Here is a 26,007-nt window from a genome sequence, read left to right as displayed (position 1 = left end):
ATCTGTGTAACAAAGGACCACCGCGAACAGATGAAGCTGAGATCCAAAGGCCTCGCACACCCAAAACACAGTGCAGTCGGTGCAGATGCCCCCTCCCCATCCAAATAAATCAACATTTCCCAAATAAATCAACATTTCCCAAATAAATCAACATTTCAAGCATGTTCTCAAACTCCCTACCCGAAATCAGCTGCTGCACCGACAGCTCGAGGTGGGAGCTACAACAACACACTATTACAGGCTTTTAAAATGTATGTCCTGTTTCCACCTCAATTAAACTTTTAACGAGAAAAGATGCGCTACATGAAATTGGAACATTATTGAAAAATAAAAATTTATTTTTTCCTCTTTATATACATATATTGCTTGCTCTCAAATGTACAATATGTAGCTGCAGTTTGTTTTAAATCAGCTTCATCTTCAAAAGTGTTTCATGGCAACCTTCCACACACAAATCAAACGACTAGGATAAGAACTTCCACACTGTACCATTTATGAGAATATAAATCAACTGACCTGTACTCTCACCACACTTCTCTCAGATGTTGTGGGAAAGCCTGAGCCACTTCTTAGGAGGATTACTGCCAAATAAGAGCTCTCGTTAAACTAATTTTAAATGGACAATGGTTATTGTTTTCTTGTCAGGGTACCCAGGAAACAGAGTGTGCATGTGTATGTGGTTGGGTAAAACATGAAACGCTGTTGTACGCCTGTTAAGATGCAGGTTTGCAATTGCCTGTTAAGTATTCGTGTAAGAGCTGAACCTCACTGCCAGAGCATGATCATCTAAGATGTTCCCAGCCACCTTAATGTGTTTTGGGTCCTGTTGCTAGCAGAAGTGGGAAATCAGCATTTGCTAAGAGAAAGTCATGACAACCATGAAGGCTTTCCTAATTAGGTTAAGCTAACTTGAACAAAACAAAAACAAAATAAAAAAAAGAAAAAAGGAAAAAAAGGACAACCCTTTTCATCTATCAAGACTAGCTATTGCTCAGTTTGGTAAAATGCTGCCAGTGCCAGTACAACCACTTCAAGTAAGAGTGGCAAACATAAGTATTAACTGAAGCTTTTTGTTTGAAAACTGTTTTCAAAACCAGAAAATCACTTGTTCTGTTATGGAGCAAGTATAATTGCAGCACAGTTCCTCAACTGCACTCAGCCTTGTGGAGGAGGAGGGAAGGTGAGAAAACCACTGCAAAAAGCATGAATTATGAGAAACAGAGATCAAATCATGAGAATTTTGCTGGTTCTGAAGTGCGATTGTGAGAAATAACCGACTTAAGGTCGATCAAGATTTGACTACACAAACCGATATGAAAGCAATGAAACTTCTTGAAAACAGTTTTTCAAGTCAGTCCCGTGCTGCAGGTGTTGTTTTAGTACAGCACTAGTGGGAGAGAATGGAATGCGAAGTCGTTTAGAAAATAAAAAAAGAAACATTACGATCTCTACAAACAGTCTGATCACAGAAAACGCAGAGTTCTTGCTCAAGGACATTTCAGACTGCTGCACTGCTGTTAAATCTAATCCAATAAGTTCTACAACACACTAGCCTCAAATTCTAACAACATCCTCCATTAAATTCTTTGCTTTGACTCTCAGTTACCTAAATACCTTGAACTGAAAAGCAACATAAAATAAGATGGCTACAATATGCAGAACACTGAAAGATATACTTGCTCTTGCTAACCACTGAATTGGTTGCTGAATTTCAAGAAAAATTTTTAAGGGTTTTCAGACTAGAAAAGGGGGGCAAAGGAAGACAGACAGATGTAAGGGTAAGCACCTCCAAACACATGTATTACTGCTGTTAGCAGGTTTTCCCTAAAGACAGATTTGTCTTTTCCACAGTATTAAGATTACAACATGCATTAATTCTTTCTTAAACATACCTCTTCTCTTTTCAATCACCAAATCTGTATTTATAGTTTGTTTCAATAGCTTGACAAGTCCCAGACTACTACAGATCAGCACTCTAAATCTGGACTGCCTCCTTGAGTAACATATAATGGTGTAATTAGCTACAATACACCTGTAACTGTATTATGGCATAGTTTGAACACCTTTTTTCTTTTTAAATCCAATAGCTCAAGCATGCCCCTGTTACTTAACCCAGAATGGAAGTCTCTTTTCCTTCTGCCAAGCTAAATATTCAGTCACTACAACTTCTCTTGAACAAAAGTCAAGGAAGAAAAAGCAACTGAACAGCTCCTTAGCTGTAAAGTGAGCCATATGTAGCAAACATTTCACCTGCCAGGTCACTCAGCTGCTCTTCCTGGTCTATTAATTTCCAATGTAAAATAGACTTTTGGCACAAATGAAAGCTATGGAATATTTAGTATTAGTTATCGCAAAAAATATACAAATATGAAGTCCATCCAAGTAGTTATTCTGTATGATAAAAATCAAGTAAATGACTGAAAAATTTATCTTAAAGAGGTAAAAGTTTAGCTGAGTTCGAGCATTCAGGATGTAACCTGGATGAATTTCTTTAAGCTTCAAACTACTGTGGTTGCAGTTACTCATACAAAAGGTATGAAAAAAAATAACGTACAGAGGTTTTTTTAGATTCTTAGCCTTCCCAGGAAACGAAAGCATCTGCTTTTTCCCCCCCGTTTCTCACTGCTAAAGTGGATTTCTCCCTTAAAAAATAATTTGATATAAATTTAAAATGGTAACAACTATATGCTCTGATGCAGTAAAATTAAATTTAGAAATCAGTGTTAAAAGCAGAGACAAAACATAAAAACTGTATATTTATTACCTAACAAACTCTGCAAAAACTTGACTTTGTATTCAGCTTAGTTTTTACTCCCCATAATAAATACGTGAATATTTTTTATTCAGTCTTCCAACTACTTTTGGAAGAAAAAAGTTGATTTTGTTTATATTCCAATGTAAACTATCTCCATTTCCCCCTGCTAACAAATTTACAATCATGCTGTGCCATACTTAAGAGAAAGTATGGAATATATACATGCTCATCCACAAGTGGCAAGATTCCTGTTTAATAAACATGATGTACAGTATATGAAATTTCCATTATTCTCACATATACAGCAAATATTCTAGTCCTAATTTCCTTTATAAAAGCATCTTGATCTGATTTTAATAAAGATACAATGCTTAAAAAAAATCAAATATATAGTACATTTGTTTCTGTACAGGTATGTGCAAGATCTCCTGACAAAAATAATACAGATATGGAATCCTACAGCTTCACCATTTACCCTTTGAATAACCCAACTTTATGTCACATGATGTAAGTACCATCTTTGTAGTATTTCATGGATTCCAGTTGTTGAGTCATTGCAAGGACATCTTGAAATCCTGTACTGAGGCCGGACATGTGCTGAAAATAAGCTTCCTTCTCTACTTGGACAGTTAGGTTGTTTACCCCAGCATCTTTCAGAATTGCTGTAACCTGAATAAAACAGCATGGCTAACATTAGCATTAAATGCATATAAAGTGTTGTAACAATAACGTACGCTATTCTCAATATGAAATATTGCATATTAAAAATATATTATCACAAAAAATTTCAATTTCCTGGAGAAGTGAAGACCTCCTTTGTACGGTACAGCTTTATGATTTCTGCATAACGGTTAATTCTCAGTGTCTTGCATAAAGAAATAAACACCTTTTGAAGGTATTTGAGAAAGACAAAACCAAGGCTGACAATATCAGTAAGCAAGTAACAAGCACATGATTAGCATTCACATCCCCCTAGTTCCCACTTAGTGCCTGTTTTGAAACATGGAACTAACCTAACCTCCTCCTCCTTTTCTCACAGTAGATATAATTTCACAATCAATGTTTTTTCTCTCCTTTTTTTTTTTGTTTAGAAGTTTTAGCAGGTGACCCTTTTAGGCCAACTGAATAATTCCAAGCTGGCAGGCCAAGCGTGAGAGACCAGCTCTGAAACGTTAACTAATAGCTTACAAAAATGATCAAAAACTGCAGCTTCAGACTTCACTCTACGACTGAAATAAGGATACAGAGTAAAAAATTAAGAGAATAGGGTCTAGAAACCTTGCACCTTACCTGCTGTACAATTCGTTGTTCCATCACATCTGATACCACTTGCACGTGTATTGTACCTGCCACAACACTTGCAGAGTGACACCAAAAATGAGGATCTCTGTAGGATATGACCCCATCTATTTTTTGAATCTGTAAAAAAATTAGCAACAAAAAAAACATTAGCAACAATTACTTTTAAGAACACATTTTAAACTTGTGCATGTACATGCATATTGATAGCAAATATTTCAGCCGGAAACAAAGCTATATAGCAGAGCATCTTTCCACCTAAGTCACACACAGAAATAATGTAGCACTTAAAGGCCACCTTGCTACTGTCAAGAAGTTAGAAATCAAACTAAACGAAAACCCTGCAGAGTATAATGCTAAATTGGATGAGAAAAAAACTGTTCAGGTCACAATAACATCAACAGACAGACCAGCTTTGGCCTGGCCTTTTCATCAGATCTAGGGCATCCGTTATCACACTATCCAGGATAGGCAGCTATCATAGCTGTACATTGCACAGAAACACACTCCCATAATTCCTAATTTTTTGAAATTGATCTTTGCACTGGGTCTGGATGAGATGGAATTAATTTTCTTCATAGAGACCTGCACAATGCTCCATTTTGGATTTGTGGCCAAGATTGTGTTGGTAACACACCGGTGTTTCCATGCTTGGTGAGCAGTGCTTGCACATTGTCCAGGCACATTCAGGCACAGCAGCGCTTGCACATTATCTTGTTTCCACCACTCTGCCCCTAGTCCAGCAAATTGTCTGGGGCTAGGCCAGAAACTGGGAGCAGACACAACAGCGACAGCCGGCCCGAGGGGAGTTCTATGTATTATAACATCGTGCTCAGCAATAAAAACTCAGATAGGGGAAGAACGAGGTTATCAGCTTCCAAGGTGGCCGCTGCTTAGACTGCCTGGGTATCAGCTTGCTTGTGGGAGGAGAGAGTGATCTCCTTCACGTCCCTTGCTTTCCTCCCCACCACTACACTTTCCTGCATCTGTAAAACTTCCTTTATATCGATCCATGAGTTTTCTTGGTTTTGTTCTTCCTTTTCTCTCCCCTGTACCACTAAGGGTGGCGGTGGTTGTAGGGGAATGCAAGCAAGTGGCTGTGTGGCTACCTTGCTGCAGCCAACCCACAACAACTGTATCAGCTGATATTAATGCAATTTTTAAATGGTTTTCCTGCTATTTAATTACTTGCTCTTCAACTGTTTTCAAAAAGTACTTTTTTCCTCAGTCTCACAAAACTACCTTGTCTTCCCTACTCAGGAGGTAACATTCCAACCTGCACCTCACTATCCTTTCATGACACAAGCCTTTCCTAACCAGTTTCCACATGTTCTTTCATTTTTCACACAGACAAGAACACATCTCCCCCCTGCATTGACAAAGAACATTAGGATAGACTTCCCTTCCACCTCTAGCTGATGGCATCCTCAGAATTCCGTAAGTAGTTCTCTGACACCAAGGAGCCCTCCACACTGAAATCTACAGTGTGATTTTGGGCAGGTACTGAGCCAGCAGTAAAGACTAAGTACTGCTTCAAAGTAGATACCTTAGCGTGGCAGGCAGGAGGAGAATGCATTAGAGTGAGGATATTAATTAGCAAAAACAGCATTACTTTTCCCATCTTACCTACTCTGAACCAGCATGTCCTTCGTGGTATGGGACAACTAAGAAAATTGCTATCACAGGCTCAAGATAAAATCCTACAACCTGAATTGTACACATCAGCTCTCACCTTTTGGGAATTGCTGTTACTTTCTTAGTATTAAGCACCTTTCTTACACTGCTACCATATTTACCTGAAATCATATGCTACCCATAAAAGCAAAAAAACAGTACATGGTGCCAATGAATAAAACTAATTTCGATAAGTTTTTTTAGTTACAAAACATCTTTAATCAGTAGAACTCCTGGTCCTGTCACATCTCTGCCAAGCAGATTTAAAACAACTTGAGACATAAAGTTGTCTCGGACAACAGAAGCTGTCAGGCTGAACTGCTTGAGTTTACTGATTATTAAGGGCAGGCACAGCTTCACATGTTTGTACGACAGCATTTTGAATTTTAGTTCTGACCTTTTCTAAAGCAGCATGCAGATCTTTCTCCTGTTCCGGAGGTATCCTCAACAAAAGCACTTGACAGGCGTCTTTCAATAGTGGGATAACACTGAGAAAAATCAATGTAGCAATAAAAAGAGAGCAGAGCGGATCAGCTATCAGCCATCCAAATTGTTGAATAAATATTGTGGATACGATAACACCAACACTGCCAAGAGTATCTGCTAACACATGCAGAAACACACCTGAAAACAAAATACACTGCGTGATTAAGTTGAACACTTGTGCTTAAAATGTACATATATGCTCATTAGTGGTAACACTGTGGGTTTTACTGTATTAGTATCCCTTAAGATTGCAGAAGGTAACTATCTGCCTAACCTACTACAAAATGAAAGAAAACATTTAGTTTTTCCTAACGTTTAATCACAAATCAATGTTAAAAAACACCACAATTTTCACTCTACAGTACAATAATCCAGGCAGACTTTTACAAATTAAAATGTAAATGCAGCTTTATATTGTTAGTGGGATTATTACTATACAGCATCATCATTTTACTCCCTCTAGAGGAATCAGTGCACACTGCTCCTCAACAGAAGAAAAAAGATCACTGTAAATGCACCGGCGTGCTAGTATTGTTACCATTTTTTTTATTGTAGGCTAACTCTGTTCAGATTTGATAAGAATATTGTCTACCTACCAATAATAAGAATAATCCTTTATATTGCATTAATCGTGGGCATCATTTCCAGTGTACACTCAAATGGTATAGAAAAAATATTTTTTATACATTTGTAAAACTAGTGTTTATTAACTACAAGGATTTGGAAGAGTGAGTATGGGCAGACTACAAAAACATCTGTCAATGGAGGAGTCAACTAAACTGTGACTGACATAAAATAACCAATGAAATATCAGTCTCTTAGCTAAAATTTTGGTGCTCTGACAAGTTTACACAAAAGCCCATTCCTTTATAGATTTTTGTAAGTGAAACAGTTGGTATAGAACTACCTTCTCACGAGAAAGGAAGAAGATTCTAAACAGCAGCTATTCTGCAATTTTAAATATACTGCTGTCACCAGATTCCAATTTTAGATTTAGAAAATTTCATCTTTACCACTTTATCTTCTCAAATACAAGTAGAAGCATATTGCTTCACACCCCAGATTCCTGGTCTGCATTTGCTCTTCCTGCTTCTTTATCCCTTCCCCCCAGTGATTTACAACCAGCTGTAACATGACACATTGAAGTATGGCAGTAACTTTATAGACAGAGACCTTCTACTTGCATTTTGAGATGGAACTCTGAAATAACAACTTTATTTTTTTTTCAGTAATGTTTATAATGACTAGTTATTAAGACTGTAGATTAATGCTTTTTATTGGTCCCTGGGTATTACCCACATCTGAGAGGGCTGTGTAAATAAACGATTCAAATTACGTTTCTTCAAGTCAAACTCACTTATGAAAAAACACTTTGAGAAAGGAATGTATACCACATTAAATGATTGCCAGATCACTTCTGGAGGAATATTTTAGGAATGGTATGCAGTACTGGGTTTGATTATGAAAATCTTAAAATTCTGCTGGAGAACACATACGACATTTATGGTTTAACAATCCGTACTTGCCTCTCATGTTGGTGTTCATGCCTCCTCCAGAAGATCCGTGGGAATGTCCATGGCTGTGCCCATGGTCACTGTGGGAATGGCCGTGCCCGTGGCTGTGGCCGTGGCCATGCCCGTGGTGAGAATGGCTGTGATCGTGTGAATGACAGCCTCCGCGAGAAGCCCCGTGGGAGTGCGCGTGGCTAAAGGCACAGATACCAACAAGGTTTACGATCAGCCCTCCAACAGAGACTGGCTGTGAGAGGGAGAGAAGTCTTTAACGTCACTACATCTTGCTACGTGTTCAGGTTTCTTTTCTAGAACATGGTAATCAGAAACACTGCACACCTGAACTAAGAAAAACCTGGAAGCATTAACATCAACAGAAGGATTATTCCAGTGTGGGGTCCTCATCAGCAAAATGTCAGTATACAAGTTGGTTTCAAAGGATTTTTATTTTCCTCTAAAAAAAAAAAAAAATACAATTCCCCCTACTTTCCCCCAAAATCCCACACAACAACTACCACCAAAATGCAAAGCCTAACATCCAAAAATCACGACGAGGAAGGGATTGTTTTCATTTACTTCCAAGAAGAGAATGTGGCTTGGCTACAAGCTTTGCTCTGCTGGCGTTCTTTGGCAAAAAAAAAAAAGTGTAAGAATATTTAGGACATGTACACTCATCTAAAATTGTAGTTAACTGAAGTAGTAGTTAATGCAATTACTGCATTACTGTTTGAGTTGTGCTTTTTATCTGTCTGCATATTTTTCTATACTTCTCTTGAAAAAAAATTACTGTAATTCCAGCTAATACAGGAGTTAAACAAGTCCTGCTTGGGGGCTATCAGATCTCTCCTTGGCTATGCAAATAGGACTCATGTACAGAAGGTAACACCCTCCCCACCTGCAAGCAGAAAAATTGGCAGTGGAAGTGGGACAAACATTGAAGATTAGAAAGACAAAAAAAAAAAATCAGGCCTTGACTCCAGCAATGCACGCCTCTAATTTTACCTACAAAAAATTCACAATTCTTATGTAGGTAAAATTCACACACACACTATGAAAACACATTGTTTTCTGTATGACACACACATGAATTCACGTGTGTGTCATACAGAAAATAAGTCGAACTATGAATTTGATAAACGTAGGCTTGGACTTGCAATATTCCATGATCTAGAAAATTTAGTTTCAAGAAAAATATACTATCATATTTTGGAAGAAAACAATGAAAGCCTGAAAACGTAAATAAGGAGACCTTGAAGAGGCTTTGGAAAGCAGTGAAACATAGATGCTGTTAGTTAACTTAGTTACTCAACAGCTTCATGATTCTTATTCCAACAGCAACACGTTACGAATTTATTCCAACAGCAACACATTATGAATTCTGATGATTTTTGAGATTTCTCAAAGATAAGCATATTTTTTTTGTAATAACTGACACTGTTTTACATAAACAGCAGAACCAAATTTAGTCTTGTATAGATTATTTCCTTAGTACCTTTTGTCACAGAAAGACAACTATCTAATAGATTAGAGTTGTAACACCTCTGAAAAAAAAATCAATTTAACTTTTACAATTAAATTATATTCACTCCTATATATCTCCATATTTTAGATTTAGATGTGTTCTGAATTATAAAATTGGAATTATGCATTAAAGGGTCAAGTCATAATTTAGATCTTGAGTATGCAACTTTAGTCCCTCTTTTTTTAAATGTTAAAGATGAACATAAATGGGCCATCAACTGCAAAACAACACTCAAATGTAATGACAAAACTTACAGTTAGCATATTTGTGTCTATGTCTGGCGGATCTACCAGTCTGGCCACTGATTCCATGAAGACAAAGAAAGCAATTACCATCAGGAAGAGGCCATTAATAAAACCGGAGAGAATTTCTACACGTCCATATCTGAAAGCCAACATAAGTAATTTTGAGAGCAAAGAATGAGTATCCTGAACAAATTTCAAAGTAATAACAAATGAAGTTGTAATATGTCTAATACAACTTTTAAGTTTTTTTTTCTCTCAATGCCACAAAATCAAGCCTTAATTTCTTAGCCATTTATTTCTGACCAACAGGTGGCTAGTTCACAACTGTCCGTGTATCAATAGCACAATTTTAATAACACAAATATTTTTTAATATGTGCTACATACATAGGACTTCAAGCTGCTAAATGCCTATACACAATTTTTACTTATGTCAATGGAAGTGAAATGACAGAAAAAAAAAACCACAAACAGAGAAGCACACACAATTAAAAACATTCTGAACATACTGTTTTAGTAGGACATTTTGAAAATGATTAAGTAGGATAATTTTCATGTAGTCATTAAAGAAGTTAATATACATACCCGTAGGAAAATATGCGAGTTGCTTTCCACCTTGTCATCAGTGCCGCAAAAAGCCCCATCACTAGTGCAGAGCAATCAAAAAGCATGTGAAATCCATCAGATATAAGACCAAGGCTATTGGTCCATACTCCATAAAAAAGCTCCACAAAAGTGAAAGCCTAAAATGAAGAAAAGTTTGAATTTTTCCGTAATGATTAAATTGTAATTTAATGTCTTGGTAGCCAGCCAGAAGCTCTTTTCATAGTATGCCTGCTAGTTTTCAAAAGGTACCATTCTAAATATTTCCAGACCATTTTCTTTCTCCTCCAATCAAAGAAAAACAGGTGATATATTCCAAGTCTATGAAGGGATACTCTTGCACCAGCCCTCCCTTAAAGCCTTACATACATGAGTAAATAAGGAAATCTACATTTTGATTTAGAATTTTAAACTAATACGATGCAGACAAAATTTTAAGCACTGTCATAAAACAGTGTAACTACTTTGATCTGATCTATCGTGAGTGTAGAAAGCAATGCTGTTTATACATGTTTCCTATTAAGCATCTACAAAAATGAGTAGTCAAGACGGGTGTGATTATTGCAGTTTCATGGTAGCTTCAAGTCAGCCACTTAGGGACTCATTTTTTAAGAGTCATTGTAAATCACTGAAAAATAAAAAAGTTCAATTGAACTAGAAAAAGAAGTTCCATCACTCTGTCCAAATATAAGGGAAGACTTTTTAACTGTGCAAGTGAAGGAGCACTGGTAGTGGTTGGCCAGAGATGTTGTAGAGTCTCCCCTCTTGGATCTTTAAAAGCCACCTGGGATGTGGTCCTGTGCAACCTGCTCCGGGTGTCCCTGCTTGAGGAGGGAGGTTGGACCAGCTGGCCTCAAGAGGGCCCTGCCAGCCTCACCCATTTGGGATTCTGTGATCTGAATCCAAACCTCCTATGAACAGCTGTTTAATTATATATGTGTGTGTGTGTGTGTGTGTATATATATATGTATACTTAAGGTATACAACCTGTCAACTTATAAATATCTAAAGGAAGGTATTTGTTCTTCATGTTAGGCTAGCTTGAGCACTCTCTGTAAAGAATCAAATATCAGCATCAGGGTGGCTGAAATAAATAGCCATTTACAAATGCCAATAATTGACTAAATTAACTGCTATCAATTCTGCTCCAGATTCCAAATTAGACAGAAGAATTCAAAAAAAACCATTTTATTAAAAAATGCAGCTGAAGCTATTCCCAATTACATCCTAGTATCCTGCTGTGTAAAAACTTTCTTCCCTGATTAGATGACTGCTTAAATCTTAGGCATTAGTTTTGAGAAGGGTACAACAAGGAACATTTTTAATACAAACATTTTCCTTGTATGATTTAGTATTCTTATTAACTGGTCTGCCTACAGACTTCCTTTCCCATCTTTTAAATTTCATAATGGAATTTCTTAAAGTTGTAATGGTTACTTCATATTTTTCCCCATTTTATTGGGTAACTGCCAAGGAATGAACAGAGGTCTCTGCAGATGAAAGATTCATGCCTACTTCATGACCTTTTCCTATTCATGATAAATAAGCTAGAAATCAAAACTGTTTGGTCCAAAATGACATTACTCTATCCCACTCTTTACTATTTTGCCATTCACAGCCATGAAGGCCTTAATTAGTTTCAGCTTGTCTGCTGGTAACATTGTGATACCTCCATCTTGAACAGGACCCACTGTTCTTACTATTACACCTGTTTTTACTTACTGGTGCAACAGTTACACGCAGAACCACTGCTCCATTGTGACAAAGGATCAATGTAACCTGCCACTTACTACAAGATTAGCATAAAAATCTATTTTAAGATTCTATCTAATGAAAATACTGTATCTAGGGCCATTAAAAACAAAAAAAAACTAATCATGGGAAGTGTTTAAAATAACTCTTTTAATAACTCTTAAAATACTGTGCAACTGAGATAAAAAAAAAAACACACAAGAAGACTTACCAGATTTAGACACAGAAAATAGAAGATCTGCCTAGAATCATACTCTTCAAGGATCTGTTTCAGTGACTCTTTAATAAACCGGGGTAATGACTGAGAGCTTTGCTGTATTGCATCACCCATGAAGTTATACAGAGGAGTGCCTTCAGGGGAATAGCCAATAAGGGTGCCCTTCTGCCCCTTCCTGGAGGGGGATGACAGGATATTGGCAGCTGCAAAGAAAGTGTTGAAGTTTTTGTTTTTATGAAATAGCTGTGAAGCTTAGAAACAATGCATTTTATCAACAATCAAAGCTTACATGAAATTTTAAGGCAGCAAAGTGATTGCCAACTTCATCTTAAGGTTCACCATTACACTTCACTGGTATGTAGGATCAGACCATCACTTCCACAACAGAACAGGTATTGCATTTTTTGTTTGCACAGTAAAGGGACAACGTTGCAGGCTCTTTTTATTCAAAGGAATCCATAAAAAGCTCATTCAAAAGCATTTTGCACACAGCCATTTTCTTACTGGCTTCAAAATAACATGGATAATAGATATATTAAAAGAGAAATATAAGTACGTACATAAAATGAAGAAAACAGCACTCACTACCACTCCTCCAGAAAGAACGTGCTCTGTGCTTTCATGGTGTGGTGGTTTGTTCATAGCTCGAAGTTGGTCTGTTATTGGATGTGTCCAAAAGTTGCCAAAAAGCAGTGCACTAATGAAAATAAGAAAGGATCCATATCGAGCACACTTGGAAGCTTCCATCTTGACGGAGCATATGGACTCCACGTAGAAATCCAAGATCACAACAAAAAAGATGACTGTTATGAAAGGCATGATGAGAGAAGACCAAGATTCTACTTTACTCTGCAATGAAAACACATTTCAAACAGGATTGTTCACCATTAGATATGTTTGCGCATGCAGTATTAAATCCAGTCCACTTTGTGTTTTCAGCAATCCATCAGTTCTTTTATACTTTCAATTGATCATATAAAACCAACATTCAAGCTATAGAAGACATAAAAGCATTTGTGTATTTTATTTCAAATACCTTCCTGTGCTTAAAAGCAATCCTATGTGCAATGCCATGTTTGCATTGTTCTATTATCCTTCTAATCTAAGCAGGAAGTCATAATGAACATGTCTTTTAAATTACAATATATACTCCTCATCAAAAAATAAAACAAAACATATATTTATAGTAATTAATCCTTGTGTAATGTTAGTAAAAGAATCCAGGATATATTTGAGTTAGAAAGATAAAATAATGTTATCATGTACAAGAGAAAATTAAGGTATCACATGAAGATGCACATCAAAATATAGACGTACAACTTCAATCACAGCTCTCTAGAAAAATATAGATGGCAATTTTGTAGTTTTAAGTTTTTCCTTTAAAACACCTTTAAGTTGCACTTCACAAACAGAAGCATTACAAAAAATGATTTGTTTTTGCCAATGTGTACTTCATAGTACTTGTTACATCTTACCTCTGTTGTCAGAGAGAGGACAATGACCCATGGGCACAACAGAAGGACAGAAACAAGATGAGACAAAGCTTGAAGGCGTTTAGCTCCACCCACATCTACGGAAAGCTTTCGGGAAGCCATGTGAAAACCAACCTTACAACACAATGCCAGTACCAGAAGCAGTACTCCTCCCTGGAAAGGGAGAGAGATCTCATTATCATTTCTTATGAGTCTAATACCTCACTCTAAACAAAGTCATATGTACATGAAAAAGGTTAACATGTTTTCCTTATCAACTGAAAACAAAGATGAGATATTTCCTCTGATTGTTATTATAGTTAAAGCAATAATACATAAATTATAAAGCAATCAATGTACATGATTATACCATCGCATTATCCACAACAGCCTACTTTTTTTTTTTTAAACTTGCAGTTTAAAACTCTCAGTAACATTAACTGGCATACAACAGCCGCAAATTGGCAGTGAACAGCACAGAGGAGAAAGAGAAATCTTTCAAGTCAAAAAATCAAAAGAAAAAGAAAAAAAGTCAAAAGACTTGATTTCCCATCCTCCATTATAAAACAAAAGAAGTGTTGAAAGCATACATAAACTTCAAAGGGTCATATCACTTTGGCTTCTTTCTAAGATTTCCAAAACTTGGTCAAGATGCAAAAACTATAGCGCACGTTTAGTTCTAATTGGGAGTGGGAATGTTGAACTTTTTGGTTTTGATTCAGGCTCTGCTGAACTCTGAGCTGCTGCAATTTTTACCTACAAAGTCAAGTACCCATCACCCTACTAAAATACAAGAAGTAACTTACCTTGTGATCTGCAACACCCAGGAAAGCAATGACTGTATACAGAACGTGGGTAAGAGCACTGTCATGATGCCCCTCAGCTAAACAAAATTAAGGAATCATTTCATTAGACGATTTTTTTTTCTTACACCAAAGAACAGGCAGAGGTAGCAAAAGACCACAGAAACAGAAGTAAACAAAGTAAGTGTTACAAGTTTGGGAGATACTTAAAACTCATGAAAGATGAAAATATTTCCATAGAAAATAGTTAATAATAGTTTAAAACATAAGAACACATTCACTGCTAAATACTGCATATCAGTCAAGATACAGAGTTTACAATAATCTTGGCAACTAGACTTAGAAAAATACACTCAATAGCATTGAAATTCAATTTTTACTAAAAGCACTAAAATGGCAATGTGTCTAAAACATCATTTATAAAAATGTGTCTGTGATCTATAAAAAATGTGTCTAAAACATGATCTATATTTTTTCAGTTCATATATACCTAAAATTTAGAAAACTAAGAGAAATTAGACACTGATTAGAAAATTTAGAAAACTAAGAGAAATTGACAAGCACAATCCACCAAATACTGAACTACTGATAGCTTTTGGGAAAACTATTTACTAAAAGGCACTTTGACAATGAATTCAATGAACTGAGTTTTAAGTGAATAATCAATACTGTTTCTGAATATACCATTTGCATCTGTAATTCCACGTTTTCACCCTTCCTCAAGAAAGTTTACTTTCACCTTGCCATCATTCATATGACTGCGTTGTTACTTTACACCCTTAAATACAACACCTTTTTCCAGTAGACTTCACTATGCTGAGAAGACCTGCTGGAAACTTACTTCAAAATTCACATACTTAGTGACTTTGGAAGCTTGTCAGTCAACTTCCATTTGAAGTTCAAACTCCATTGTTACTGGAGCTACTGCAGGCTACTTCACACCGTTCTTCGGAACAGCAGGTGAAGTGACACTACTAACACACTTCCAAGAGCACAAAAACCATTTTTTCTGGATATAACAGAAAGGCTGCCAGGCAGGCTGCCAATTGTTTACTGCACACACTGAGGCTAGAGCCATTATGTATAGAATTTCTAAAAAAGGAAAGCTGATCAAAGAAGCAATCCTCAATGGTCTGATATGTGCAAATGGGAAGGCAGCCTTTAACTACTACTGAACTTAAAACACAGCTACAGATTTTATCGACAAAGCAAGCAGCGCCATTCATTCATCTGCCAATACCAGCATTTAGATGTGAAATAAAATCTTCCGCTGTAATATTATTGTAAGCTAAGATTCCTATCAAGGAAAATACAGGTATATTTAATTTGGTGCGTTCAACTTAACATTCTATTCTCCCTGGTCCAGTAGCAATAAGCACTTGCTCTTAACACACAGCAAGAAAGGATACGATGTTCTGCTATTTTAGCCATGAGGTCATCATTATCAAAAAGTAGTAAGCAGATGACAGCAATGATGAAAAATGCAGCACCTCTTGTCTGGAAGAAAAATAGTTATAATATGATGTAAAAGATTAATGTTAAAAATTCTAGGAACATTCCCTCCCAACCCTCCAGTCAAAGTAGGCATACTTTAGTTCAGTAAAAAAAGCATGAAGAAAGAAACATTTCTGGAGAAAGCTGACTGTGACAACATAATTTCATATTTATTCCAGTTTCCAGATGTGTTATATAACTCAGGGTAAATCACCACTCTAACAAACAAGAACACTGAATCTTATGAACTTCAAATGTTTGCTTCTTTCTTTACAGTGTATTTCTGCCTGTCAGAATGCACAGCTACTTAAGCCTGATGACTTAATACTCTGTGTAGTATCAAGGAGCTATAAACAAGATCTAGTTGATAAACTGTAGAATTTTGTCCTAGGGGAGGTAAAGGCTACAGCCCTGTGTGAAGGCTCTAAGAAATCAGAGCTCTGCAAGTGCTTTCATGACGAAGAGACAAAAGTGATTATGAACTCCTGGCTGCCTGAGAAGTCTGCTTGTCTATCCTGACTTAAAAGACTGCAATTTTGGTATTCATCATCTTGGCAAAAACACTGTGACCTACAGCTAAAAGCCATTATTACAATTCATCCTCTGAAGTTAAACACAGCTATCACAATACTGTTTCGGAAAATTGGATGACTTCCTTTTACCATAGTTCCCTTCATAAAGCTGAAACATTCAGAGGACAGGATTATCAATCCCTTGTTTCTGCCATCTTAGATGTGCAGCTTAACTGCTAGGTGTAATCTACTAAGATACGGATTCACAAAGAACCTCTTTCTCAAAGGGTCAACTCTAAGCTTACCATTTGAGTAAATGGCTGAAGAAAGGATTTATCTTTTTGATGAACAGTTTCATTATGGATGCCCGAAACAATCTCAGTTTGAGGGAGTGTGTGGGCGTGGTAGAGCATCATAAGATAATAGTGCTGTTCATGCTACTGTAAGAAAAACCTGAAAACATTTTTGGGACTCCAAAAGAATTTACAAGACAGATTTTGACACTCAAAGCCTGAGTCAAAATCCAGAGTTTTTCTTAGACAGCAAGTACTCTGGCCTCAAGCATACACCATCATCAGGTATTTTCCCTCAGCTGTCACTGTTTTTGAATGAAAGTGACCAAAGACCACTAAATGCTGGGATCAGCTCATTCCATTTAGGGCTGATTAGGCACGACTTGACAATATCTTTTGAAATTGTGTGTGATGGGACTCACACAAAAGACGTCTCATGTATAGATTCGATTAAGTGAAAGACAGGGCCAAGAATTCAGCAGATGCAGGCTTATACACAAATTAAAGCAGTTAGAACTTTTTGTTAGAAAAATAAAGTATTTGAAAAGCTACAGATACCAAGTAGGTTAGGCAGGAATCTGAAGACTGTGCTGCTGCTGTCAGTGCCTGAGGGCCAAGACCACTGTGTACATGTCCGTCCTTTTGTTGGTTTGAACCCCAAAACCCTTTACAAAGAATGCTACAGTGCAAAAATCATTCTCAAGGTGCTCTTGCACACACAAACAGAAAAACTCAGATATCTGTCAAAGAACTCAAGCAGCCTCACCCACTGTTTTTCCCTGGATGTCCTATTTCTTATTTCAGGTAGTATAATTTCACCACTAATTAAGGTAAAAAAAAACACACAGCTACTATGAAAATTGGTCTAAAGCACTGTTTGTTCTGGGTAAAGTAATACTTGTATTTAAATACCTTTGCTGGTCCTCCACCTGAGCTTGTGAACAAGACACTAAGGAGTGACAGCACAACCACATCACTGTGTTCAAATAGCAGCAGTGTCCTATATAAAAAAAAAGCGAAATAAACACTCAGGTCCCACATCCATTTAGAAGGAGTTTGCTTCAAGAGCTTGACAGCATACATTTCAGCTAAAATTCAGTGACAGAGAGGTTAGAGATTTATCCTGCTATTTGAACAGCAAGCTTAAGCAGCTCAAGAGGGTAACTGCAAATCTATTTGCCTCCACCTGCAAGAGGTCTAACCAGTGACGTCCAGATAACAATAATATCCAGTGACAAAACAACTTCATAAGTCAAGTAACAGATCAAAAATATGCATTTATGCAATACTTTAAACTGTAACTTCCTTGTAGTAATGCAAGAAAGTACTAACTTGCTCAAGATGGAAAAGTTATTCCCATTACAATTCCCATTTTGTATTCTCAAAATAAAGTTTCTGGCTCCCTGAAAAAAAAAGGCCCTGTTCTGCCGTGTAACATCTCGTTCACTGAAGTGCTGATCATCTGCTAGGTAGCTTATGCAACCTCAGAACCTCTTAACTACTGAAAACACGAAATTCTGACTTGCACACATTCTCCTTCAGGTAGCGAAGGCTGACTAACAAGCTGCATCAACAGCTTTCCAGGGCAGAACACGAGAGTAACAATCACTGTCAAGTTTACCAACATTTTCAGCTGTTCCTTACACAATTACAACCTACCAGGGACCATGCTACTGATTGTGTTTGGAAGGCAGAATGCTAGGAAGACCTAGTATTCAGAAAGGCACTACTGTATTTTCTTAAAGAAATCCTATTATTCATAGAATCATTCAGGCTGGAAAAGACCTCTAAGACCATCAAGCACAACTGTTAACCTACCACTGCCAAGTCTACCATTACACTCCGTCCCTAAGCACGACATTTACATGTCTTTTAAATACCCCAAGGGATGGTGACTCAACTACTTCCCTGAGCAGCCTTGATCCAAGGCTTCACAGTCCTTTCAGTAAAGAAACGGTTTTATTCTTAAGTATGCTTTCTGATGTGTAGAGAGTAAATCATCAACTTCATAAAATATATCATTTAAGGCTTTACTTTCCCTCTGTCTAAAGAAAGATACTTTTCTAATAAGCTACCCTTTGTTTTTTGTCATTCTCTTATTGCTAGTCATTCCTTAATGCTAACAAAAAGCACAAGTGATTTCATGCAGGGTATGTGCACTAACGCTACCCAATTCCAACACATCATACGACCACAGACTTAAAACAGTACCCTGCAATAAATGGGGAAATGAATTCTAGTCACCTGGCACAGTAATACAAGCTCCTGTCACTAGCTGTCAAGCCACAGATTTCAAACAGTTACATGCAGCAGAAATGGGGTTACAGAAACCACACTAAGGTAACAACGAAAACCACAGTCGGTACAGTTACCTTATTGTATCACTGACACCAAGGGTTTAACCATTGTCAAGAATTTCACCGGAATCTTGTCCAACAATGACTAAAGAAAATTAAAATTTCTACAGAAAATTACATGCAACTTTTCCCTGGTAAAACAGACTCACAGGAAAAAGCATGAAAGTTCATTTAAAAAAAAGAAATCAATGCTGGCACCACAGGCTGACAGATATAAAGTGAAAAACGAAGGCAAAGACAAGGAAAAGATCACAAAAATTAGTTTAAAAAGACAAAACTTTGTTTACAGTAAATATATATTTACCTGAGTGGTCCACAAAGAGTAAGGCCAAAAAACCACAAAAGTGAAATGATGCATCCCACAACAGCATGCTTAAAAATTTTGATCCACTACAAAAGAAAGGTATTTCATTATTGTTTTCTCCATGCTTTCAAAATAAACATGCCATAGACATTCTTTTCAGCTGTAGAAATACAGGGGAAAACATATGCTCTGCAAGTTCTGCAAAATTTAGAGTATTATTTTTTTATTATCTACTTTGCCAGGCAGCTTTGGTCTGTTTGAACATATTAGGGACAATTTTTGCATTTCTTTTCTACCACAGTACTAGATTCTATGATACAGCTCTCACAAGAACTCTTTAAAAAAAAAAAAGAGCCTTCTAGATATATACTGAAAAAATTGAAGTCCGTTTAGAAAATAGCATTTTGGACAGGTTATCTATTGTACATATCTGATAAACATAGACAGCACTAGATAAACCATCTAAGATACAGAGACTAAAACCTTAATTTTACAAATTACGCATGTAATTTACAAATTTTACAAATTACGCGTGTGTTAAACTCTTCTTCTTCTGGTATAAGTTTATAATTCAGTTATTCAATACATTATTAACTTTAAATGCTAGTTTAAAAAAAATCAGTTTGGAAATGCATTAAACGAAACAAACTCCCTATGGCTAACATCACATCTTCAAAATTCATTTTTTAAAATTTATTTTTATTTTTTACTTTTAAGCAAAAGTGAAACCATAAAAAGATTTTCTGAACACGAATCAAAGATGTAATTTATTTCTGTTCACTTTAAAATTCTATCATATACGGCTAATCATGAAAGCAGTTAACATTTGGAACATTTCTGAGGCTATCCTTCATATTCTCTCCAGTCAGTACATATTCTGGTAACTCCGCATGGATCAAGTTTTTGCATACACAATTATATGCAAACAAGATGAATATGGGACAGGTAGAAAAAATTATTTCTTACAAATGAATAGGTTGCAATCTGAGCCCTGCTCTTACTTCTCGGGATATTGGGAACTTCTCGGGATATTCCACACAATTCCGAAGAGCAGCTAGACTCAACCTCATTGCAACTGCAGAAAGCACTCTGGTGGGTTAGAGGGGCACAACTGGAGCACTTTGACACCCTGGCAGACTGGAAATTGCTGTTTGGGACTGTCAAAGTCTGCTGAGTAGACTAAGCTCTTTTCAACAATCCAGTCCTCAGATCAAATAAATGCCTGCATGGAGCCAAAGACCAATCTTTTCACCAAACTATCTACGGGAGCTGACAAAAGCTAAGTATGCTGATTGTGTTTTACAGGTGCAGTAGACAAAAAGTCAGTTACATACTTCTGGAAATTGTAACCACATCTGCCAAGTGGAGGAACCTTTGTTCCTCTTCCTGAGTGATTTCTGATACGAGCCACATTGTCAGGAGTATCTACAAAGATGTGAATTACTACTACATATGTCAAACTCACCTGACGCTTGGTTACAACCTTTCCAGAAGAAAATGGTTTTTGAAATAAAACCATAAAAAATGCAGACCTGTTAAAAAGAGAAAGTTTTCTCTATTAATGCATTAGCAGTTAGCTTTTTATTCAAACCAGCTCTCCTCATCTCATGCTTTGTTTACAAAAGAGCTTCCTCTATTTTTCACTAAAAGCCCACATTATTCAGTTGTATTTTTCAGATACTAGTAAGAAGTTGATGACAAGTTAACTTTGGTTCTGGTCAGTTTTACATATAAGATCTTTGGGGAGCAGTCAATGTCCTGTCCTGAATAGGCCCTGAATCCAAATCAATGCCCTGAATTGGAAGGGACCCACAAGAATCAGAGTCCATCTCCTGGCTCCACAAAGGACACCCCAAAATCAGACCATGTGTTTGAGAGCATTGTCCAAATGCTACTTGAACTACAGCAGGTTTGGTGCTGTGCCCACTGCCCTGGGGAGCCTGTCCCAGTGCCCGACCACCCTCCAGGTGCAGAACCTTTCCCTAACACCCAGCCTGACCCTCCCCTGTCCCAGCTCCATGCCGTTCCCTCAGGTCCTGTCGCTGTCCTCAGAGAGCAGAGCTCAGCGCCTGCCCCTCCGCTCCCCTCGTGAGGGAGCTGCAGGCCGCCATGAGGCCTCCCCTCAGACTACTCTGCTCTGCGCTGAGCAAACCAAGGGACCTCAGCTGCCACTCATACACCTTGTCCTCTAGACCCTTCACCACCTTTGTAGCCCTCCTTTGGACGCTCTCTAACAGTTTTATGTCCTTCTTTTATTGCACTGCCCAGAACTGCACACAGTACTTGAGGTGCGGCTGCAGCAGTGCAGAGCAGAGCAGGACAACCACTTCCCTTGGCAGTCTAGCAATACCATGCTTGAACAAATCTACCCTTGCCTTACAAAAATCAAAATAATTGATCTCAGAAAGGTTTTTTAGGAGAATGTTGGTACAGCACTAATAATGTACCTTCTGTTAGCAAAATACATGCAACCAAAGGCCTCCTCACATACTGAATGCTGACTACAACGTTCTGTTAGAAATGACAGAAAACAAGACGTTTCTTCCTGAACTGTGATCAAGGATAAGTGATGGAGAAAAAAAGACCATGCTATCTGGGAACACACTACCAAAAAGCCAAGAAACGTCAACAAATTGAAATAAAAGGGAGAAAATGAAGTCCCAAACATTTCAGTGCTGCCAACCTTAGAAACATTTCAACCTTAGAAAAATTTCAGTGCTGCCAACCTACGGAAATGCTCTTCCACATCGTATCATCTGAACATGAAGTAGGACCGTGCATGTAAGTTATCAAAGGCTGGTTCTGTATACTTGCTATCAATTTCCACACTTTAATTGTCAATCAGGGAAAAATATCAGTTGAAGCTTGTAAGAACTACAAGAATACAAGTTGTACAAGAAAGCACTCATCTTTTACACCTTAGGAAAATTCGGACACACTTAGGTTTTCTATACCGAGTACTATCATAAACCATCAATTCTTAAGTAGCCCTCTGCAGCTTCTGAAATTATTACGAGTGCAGATAAGAGAGCAAAACACTGGTGCGATCAGCACCTTTCCTTGATCCACCTCCAAGTCCTTTCCTCCTTGATCGCTCCACAACAACACAGCGCCCAGTACAATCTCAACAAGGACCCTGAACCCGCAGCCAAAGCGTGCTGTACTGACAGGCGCCACCTCCGGCACACTCACCCCAGCTTCACCACGAAGATGAACTGCACGAGGTGGACCACCTTCAGCAGGTCGTAGGACTCGAAGAGCCCCACGGCCTTCAGGAACTTCGCAAAGCACAGCAGCACGACGTACCGGGTCAGCCTGCGGGAGAGGGGAGAAAATCAGCACCGGGGGCTGCCATATCCCCTCCAACCCCCTCCACACACCCTCCAAGTCCACCCCCCCCAACCCCCTCCACACACTCCCCAACCTTTTCCACACACCCCCAATCCCCTCCACACCCCCTCCACACATACCCCAACCCCCTCCACACACCCCCCCAACCTCCTCCACACCCCCCAAGCCCCCCCCCTCACACCCCCACCCGCCTCACGACCCCCACCCCTCAAACACCTCTCGAGTGAGGCCCTGTCCCCTCACCCTCCTCCCGCCCGCTCCCCGCCGCGGCCGTTACCGTGCGCTGGGCACATCCACGGGCCCCAGCACGCCGCCGGCGGCCAAGGCCTGCCCGCTGTACTTCTCCTCCATGGCGGGGCGCTGCGGCCCGGCCCGGGCCTCCCCCGCCGCGGGGGCGCCTCAGCCTGGGCGCCCGCTCCTCGACGCCGGCGCCGCCGCCACCGGGCTCTGCGCATGCGCCGCGCTCGGGGCGCAGGCGCCGCCGCCGCCACGTCCGCAGCCGCCGGAAGCGCTCAGTGCTGCGCCGCGGGGAAGGGGGGGGGGACGGCGGCCGCGCGTCAGGGCGACCCTGCGGGAGGGGCGGGGTTTGGGCGGGAACGGGGGGCTGAGGGGGGCGCCATCTTGGGTGCGTGGGGGGGGCGTTCGGGTTGTCTGCGGGAGTGGTCATTAAACGTAAACGTAATAAACTGGAATGGTTCTCTGAGTGGTCATTTAACATAAACATAGTAAACTGGGAGGGTTATTTGTCTCCCCAGCTCGTTTCTTCGGGTATCGCCAGCTCGCTTCTACGGTCAGCCCCGGTGCTGGCAGCGTGCAGCAGCATACAGCAGTGCAGAAAGCTTCACCTTCTCTGTCCCCTGTGTTCCCCTGCACCCACTGGGACCCACACAGGTACCAGGCACAGCCTCCAAAGTCCCTTCCTCAGGTCCCTGGCTGTGGTTTGTGCCCGGGTTAAAGAACTGCTCAGCCCGATGTCAAAGCTCTGGAAGTAGGTGGCCACACTGAGGAGTCAAAGAAGGATATTGGTGGGGTCGTACTCTCTCATTGCTGGGGCAGAAATGACAGCCAGACTCGACACAAGATACAAAGCATCCCCTACTATCTCTGCAGCAGGCAGAAAGCAATGACTTACAAGGGGGAATGGGAGCAGGTTTCTGCTTGTGGTGGCAGGTGAATCCCCTCCCTGCCTGCCTCAGCTTCCCAGGTGCTTGTATACAACAGGTGTGAGGCCCTGGAGCTTGGGGGCTAAGTCATCAAACAGTGCTGCGGATGATGATCTAACCAGGGCATGTCAGCCTACCATTGTATTACAATGACCTCTGTTAAGAAAAAAAAGATAAAATATCTTGCATGTATATCACAGAGAGATTTGCTAGAGATTTTTTGTGACCGTGGCTTTCACACCCTGTACTCAGATCTTCTCCTTTACTTTTACTGTCCTTCAAAGGAAGCATGTTTGTTCTTAAACTTGTACATAGTCTATGCAGCCTGTCTTATCACAGTTTTGTATGCTGTGTGATGTAGTAAAGTAAGAATCCAGTTGGGCTCAGCAAGTTTAAGCATTTCCAGTGTCCTGAAAATGGGACTGGATTGTACTCAGATGTACATTGCAGCTGTTACCACTAGCAAAAGGGTAAAAACCAATAGTTTTCATTTTTGAAGGAGGCTGTGCTGGCAGGAATCTGATAGAATAGATAGTAGTAACCAGCTGCAATGTGTTATATCACCCCTTTCCTTCTGAACAAGCTGGTCAATATATACAGCCTTGCAAGTTCTGTGCAATAGAAGATGAGAGTGACTGTGGACTAGGATTTTTTGATGCAGTTCTGTTTATGTAGGATGTACAAAGCCTTCTTCTGGCCGTTGTAAGAATCAAGCAAGAGGAGAGAGTTTCCCCGTTCACCACTCCAAGCCTTTAAGCAAGCACTCCACCAAAAATATATTGTCTTTACTTTTTCCCAGGACAGTGCTGCTCATTTTTCACTGACTCTCTTCATTTTTCTGTGCACTTCAGCATGGTCTGGTTATTCCTAGTTTGATAGATGAATTTCTAATTATGCAACATGTGGGAATCATATTTTTATTTGAGATCTATCAACAGAACTGGAGTCCACCTCCACCAGCCTGGTGATTCAGTGGTTTGAACCAGAAATATTTGCATATATGCCTTGCAATTTACCTGAGAACTTTCATTCCTTTAAATAACCAATTATTTGTGCTCCAACCTGTGGTAGTGTTTACAGTCAGCCTCCCTTCCTTGATGTCCCCACTTTTTGGATAAGACGTCAATATAACCGTGCTTCTACCTAAACCTGGTTTTGCTTGTTAAGCCATTATATGGCTGTAGGATCCTGGCCTGCATCAGAAATATTGTGGCCCGCAGGACTAGGAGGTGTTTGTCTCCGTGTACTCAGCCCTGGTGAGACCACACCTCAAATACCATGTTCAGTTTTGGGCTCCTCAATATGAAAAAGATATTAAGTTCCTTGAGCATGTGCAGAGAAGAGCATGGCTGGTGAAAGGACAAGAAAACAAGACGTATGAGGAGTGGCTGAAGGAACTTGGGTTGTTTAGTCTGGTGAAAAGGAGGCTGAGGGGACACTTCATCACTCTGCATAACTACCTGAAATGAGGTTGCAGTGTTGGGCTCTTTGCTCAGGTGATAGGATGTGAGGCAACGACCTCAAGTTGCCCCTCAAGGGGAGGTTTACAGTGGATATCAGGAAAAATTTATTCCCATAACGGGTGGCCAAGCATTGGAATGGGCTGCCCAGGGAAGGTGGAGTCAGCATCCCTGGAGGTACTCGAGTTGTGTGGATGTGGCACTTAGTGACATGGTTCAGCGGTAGACTTGGTAGTGTTAGTTTGGACTTGATGATCTTAGGATTCTTTTCCAACCTAAATGATCCTATGATTCTATTTCTTTGTGCATGTGCTAAGTTGGTGTTCAGGATTTTCTGTTAATGGCCAAGAAGCTGGGAAGTTCTCCACAACACTGAGTTTTGATATTTATCCTCAGCAAACTGTCCCTGGGAGTTTTACACAGCCTCAGCATAACAATAGGAACTCTGCTTCAAATAGGAACTGCTTCACACACAGACAAAATGGAGCAACAACCTGCACGACTCTTGAAGTGTGTGAGAGTTTATACAGATGCTACAGAAGAGCACAGGGGACTAAAATATCCTGTTAAACTAATGGGAAAAAAGGAGGCAAAAGGTTGGAAATGTTCATATCTGATCTAACAGTCTTTTTTCCAGCCACCATCTAACAAACTCCCTTATCTTGGGACATCCTGACACATGATTTTGGCCCTTTGTTCAGCACTGAGGCAGGAAAAAGGAGTCATAGAAAGTAA

The 26,007-nt window shown here is 39.3% G+C and overlaps 1 protein-coding gene across 1 annotated transcript; it reads right to left on the bottom strand.

The window, feature by feature from the left end:
* Positions 1 to 2,988: 2,988 nt before the first annotated feature.
* SLC30A5 (solute carrier family 30 member 5) lies at positions 2,989 to 23,100 on the bottom strand. The gene is made up of 16 exons (XM_066988663.1): positions 22,927 to 23,100; positions 22,491 to 22,613; positions 20,764 to 20,830; positions 19,299 to 19,384; positions 17,550 to 17,637; positions 15,748 to 15,835; positions 14,342 to 14,418; positions 13,539 to 13,709; positions 12,624 to 12,912; positions 12,058 to 12,266; positions 10,077 to 10,234; positions 9,502 to 9,631; positions 7,741 to 7,972; positions 6,126 to 6,352; positions 4,046 to 4,174; positions 2,989 to 3,424 (listed from the first exon to the last, which is right to left on the bottom strand). Exons 1-16 carry the CDS (start codon positions 22,998 to 23,000, stop codon positions 3,254 to 3,256), a joined length of 2,319 nt encoding a protein of 772 aa, XP_066844764.1. The 5' UTR covers positions 23,001 to 23,100; the 3' UTR covers positions 2,989 to 3,253.
* Positions 23,101 to 26,007: the final 2,907 nt, after the last annotated feature.

The sequence above is a fragment of the Anser cygnoides genome, chromosome Z, assembly GCF_040182565.1.
Source record: "Anser cygnoides isolate HZ-2024a breed goose chromosome Z, Taihu_goose_T2T_genome, whole genome shotgun sequence".
In the NCBI taxonomy this organism is placed as follows: Eukaryota; Metazoa; Chordata; class Aves; order Anseriformes; family Anatidae; genus Anser; species Anser cygnoides.
Note: the sequence above shows the minus strand (reverse complement) of the source record. Positions and strands in the feature narration are given on the sequence as shown.